General features: G+C 35.4%; 1 gene segment (V, D, J or C); it reads left to right on the top strand.

The window, feature by feature from the left end:
• Positions 1-47: 47 nt before the first annotated feature.
• LOC149304186 (Ig gamma-1 chain C region secreted form-like) overlaps positions 48-4,471 on the top strand; it is an 11,746-nt gene continuing 7,322 nt past the window's right edge. Inside the window, 1 exon segment of the C gene segment in view lies at positions 48-120. Within this exon segment, the coding sequence occupies positions 68-120 (53 nt within the window).

Here is a 4,471-nt window from a genome sequence, read left to right as displayed (position 1 = left end):
TCACGTGCCCCAAACTCGGAGCATGCGCATACGAGAAAAGCGACGCCAGAGTGGGTCCGTTTCTACCATGTTGGTTGAGGGCAAATGCCCATTCGCCTCTATGGAGGGACGCCATCTTGGGTAAGGGCACTCTCCTCAGGCATGGTCCAATTCTTGTTTTAAGCCAATAAAGAAAATAATAACAATTATTTCTTTTACCCGCCTCATCCCACGGCTTCCATTAAATGACTTGGGACACTATCATAAATGGAAAAAGCTCTAATAATGGTAAAAAGAGACGTTTAGTGTTGCGGCCATATTTGAAAAGGGCAAAGTCAGTTCTTCGCTTGAGGAGTGAACGGCGGCCATGTTTATCTGGGGCAAAGTAAGGGGGGAACCGGAAGTGAGGCCATACTTGCTGTGGGCAATGTTGTACATGCCGCCATGCTAGGTGTGGGCAAACCCCCACAAAGCATCCTTTTTGGATTATGAGAGGCAAACTGTGACAGTTTCAAGAAATAGTAGGTATGGATGGATATTTAATTTATTTTTAATTTTTTTAAAAAATATTCAAATAAATTTAATTAAAATTAGATAATTAATTAAATTTAATTAATGTAAATTATTCTTTTAAAAAAATTATAAAATCATAAAAACTAATTTAATTAAAATTAATTAAAATTAATTTTAAAAAATTAACATTAAAATTAAATATCCATCCATTGTTTTTTAACTTTTGAATTTTGTGGATTTTTAGCGATGTTTTTTTTAATTGTTGTGAGCCACTTTGAGTATGTTTATATGGTAGGTATGGATGGATATTTAATTTTAATTTAAAAACTAATTTAATTTAATTTAAATGATTAATTATTTTTTAAAAAAATAATTTAAAATTGGTTTCGCCTTTCCTAAATTAAGTCTGTATTATGAAGCCAGTGTAACAATGTGGTTAAAAGTATGGTTGACTTTACAAGATGGAAAACTACTAAAGATAGAAAGTACTGATATGAGGTTCGGATGTCATGGTTATTTATTTTATGATAAATTAGAAGCAGACAGAAATTTCAATAACCATTACATCCGAGCCTCGATTTTCCATATTTGGAACAAATATAAGAAAAGAATCTCTCCTAAAATACCAATGTGGCATTGTACAATGTTGATCCTAAAAGAGAAACAATTTGGATAAAATTGTTAGAGATTAAAAAGAGATTTAATTGATGAAAAGGGAGGAATTAAAACGTATGAGAGATTAAAGGAAGAAAACTGGAAAATAAGCTGGTTTCTTTACAGACAACTGTAACTATATCAGAGGTACCATATAGATAAAAAAGAATGTGGTTTCTCTAACTCCAATTCGTAAATGGAGGAAATTATATGTCAATCAGAACAGAAAACACTATCCAAAATATATAATGAGCTATTAGAATGGCATACTGAGGATGAAGTAATAAAAGAGGCCATGATCAAATGGGCACAGAATTGTGGAAGGGTAATTGAACTAGATCAATGGGAGAGAGCATGGAACAAAAGGTTAAAATATTCCCTATCACAATACGTAAAAGAGAACTATTGCAAGATCTTATATAGGGGACACCTATCGCCAGACAAAATAGCCAAACTTTATGAGACGGGAAAGAGAAGCTGCTGGAAATGCCACAAAGACATAGGCTCTTCTTATCATTGGTGGTCCTGCGACAAAGCAAAAGCGTATTGGAAACAGATGCAGGTTGAAGTTCATAATATTTTGGGGATTAAGTTACAGTTGAGGGCCGAAATATGGCTACTTTGTATTCTGGATGATGATGTGGAAGCAAAGTTTGGCAAAATTATTTTTATATGTTAACTGCAGCCAGATTAACCTTTGCCAGATCCTGGAAAGGCGACAAAGAAATAGATCTGAATGAATGGTGTATAAAAATATACGATAAGATGGAAATAGACTTATTATCATCTAAATCGAAAAATGAGGATAATACCAAATGGAGGATATGCTGGGACAAAGTTATGAGATATATGGAAGAAAAATGGGGTAAACATGTCGCCAAACGAAGACATACTGATTTGAAAGTTTAAATGATATTTAGTATCATGAATATGTAGACTGTTAATGATAGATCGTAAGCTTTTAATACATTTTGCCTAATATGTTGGTATGTGATAGGTTTAAGCATGTAAGATGAAAGGACAAAGTTAAGAAGATGGAGAAGGGAAAAGATGTATAGAGAATTCAGGTTATTAATGGGAAAGGAAGTATGTCAAAAGAAACTTAAATGAATTTAAATATCTATGAGCAAAGAATAGAAGGGATTAAAGGATAATATAATTCTACGCTGTGAGGCAAATATGTATGATGTATTATATAATGTGAAATAAAGTTTAATTAAAAAATGCAAAAAAAATGATTTAATTTTAAAAAATAAATTAATTTAAAAATTAATTTTTTTAAAAATTAAAAATAAATATCCATCCATTATTCTTTTTTTTAAAAAACTTTTGAATTTTGTGGATTTTTGGCAATGTTTTTTAATTGTCATGAGCCACTTTGAATACCAATCTGGGAAAAAGTGAGGCTAATAATGATAATAATAATGATAATAATGACGACGATGACGACGACAACCACAACAATTTAAATCTGTTTGTTTTTAATAATAAATGTTTATTAAAAGACTATAGGTTAAATGAACAAGATGGTTCAGAATAACTAAAAAAAAAAAAAAGGAACATTATACAAAGGTGGTACTAGTAAGTACCAACCAAATCAAGATGCGATTATTAAATCTTATTTCTTTCTCATGCATCTTATGGATATTACAGCTCCTGGGCTGCTCCTCCTTCTAAAGCATTGCAAAGTGCAGCAGATAAAATGTGAATTCCCTTAACAATGCAGGAAGAGAAAAGAAAGGTGTCATAAGAGGAGGGAAGGGAGGTGGACTCACCTGGAACATCATGGAAAATAGTCACTGTATCCTATATCCAAAGTTTCAGAAGACCTTTGGCAAGGCAGAAGCTATGTGTCAGACAATTCTGAAAACCTTGCCAAGATAATCCAGAAATAGGATGAATCATAGAATCGTAGAGTTGGAAGAGACCGCAAGGGCCATTCAGCTCAACCCCAATCTGCCATGCAGGAAATCACAATCTAAGCAGCCCCGACAGATGGCCATCCAGCCTCTGTTTGAAGACCTCTATGACCTCTAAGGAAGGAGACTCCACTCCACTCCACTCCACTGTCAAACAGGCCTTACTGTCAGGAAGGTCCTCCTAATGTTGAGGTGGAATCTCTTTTCCTGGAGCTTGCATCCATTGCTCCAGGTCCAAGTCTCTGGAGCAGCAGAAAACAAGCTTGCTCCCTCCTCAATGTGACATCCCTTCAAATACTTAAACAGGGCTATCATTTCACCTCTTAACCTTCTCTTCTTCAGGCTAAACATCCCCATCTCCCTAAGGCATTCCTCATAGGGCATGGTTTCCAGACCCTTCACCATTTTGGTTGTCCTCCTTTGGACATACTCTAGTTTCTCAATGTCCTTTTCTAATTGTGGTGCCCAGAACTGGACACAGTATTCCAAGTGGGGCCTGACCAGAGCAGAATAGAGCGGCACTATCACTTCCCTCGATCTAGAGACACTATACTTCTGTTGATGCAGCCTACACTCGCATTGACCTTTTTAGCTGCCGCATCGCACTGTTGATTCATGTTCAACTTATGGTCTAGTTGGGTGGTTCTTTAAAATCACAGCCTGCCTCCGGAAATTGCAGCAAACGAGTTAATTGCAGCAAATGAGACATCCTGTTTCATCAGCAAAATGCTTTCCACATTAATATGTTGTGTTTAAAGCTTTCTGGTAAATTGCACCTTAAAAGATGTATTGCTTCCTCTCTCTCTCTCTCTGCACTAGTGCACAATATTTTCCCTTTAGACATTATTGTTCTTCAACTCCCATCAGCCCTCACCAGGATAGCCAATGTTGTGGGATGATGGAAATCTTACTCAGCATCATCTCATGACATGTTTGGGGCATTGCCAAGACCTTTGAAATTTATTTTTAAATTCATAAATGCCAACAATTAGAATTTTTAAAAACCTGAGATTCTTGGATGCTTCATGTTGTGCTAAAATAAATTCAGACCTGATTTAAAAACTTTGGAAGACTAATCCACTGCCTAATTTCCTCACACACACACTCAGCAAGGATTTTTCATATAATCCTGATGCATGAAGCAATTGACTTTTGGTATTCAGCTGCATTTCTATGTGCAATTTTGAGAGAGGAAAAGAATCCATGTATTTAAAGTGTGGTGCTGGAGAACTATGTGTACCAAAAGCAGGTCAATCTTGAATTAGCAGCAAGGCAATTAAAGCGGCTTACATATTAAAACAGCACCAATATACAGTACATGCTACATATAGAATCTGGGTTGTCTCATAATATAGGCAACATTGCTGAGAGATATAGTGGGCAAACCAAGGGTTAGTGATGGTTTG

Source organism: Sceloporus occidentalis, unplaced genomic scaffold (assembly GCF_023333645.1).
Source record: "Sceloporus occidentalis isolate IW3139 unplaced genomic scaffold, rSceOcc1.0.p SCAF_14, whole genome shotgun sequence".
Taxonomy (NCBI): Eukaryota; Metazoa; Chordata; class Lepidosauria; order Squamata; family Phrynosomatidae; genus Sceloporus; species Sceloporus occidentalis.
The sequence above is the reverse complement of the archived record's forward strand: the minus strand, read 5'-3'. Positions and strand labels throughout refer to the sequence as shown.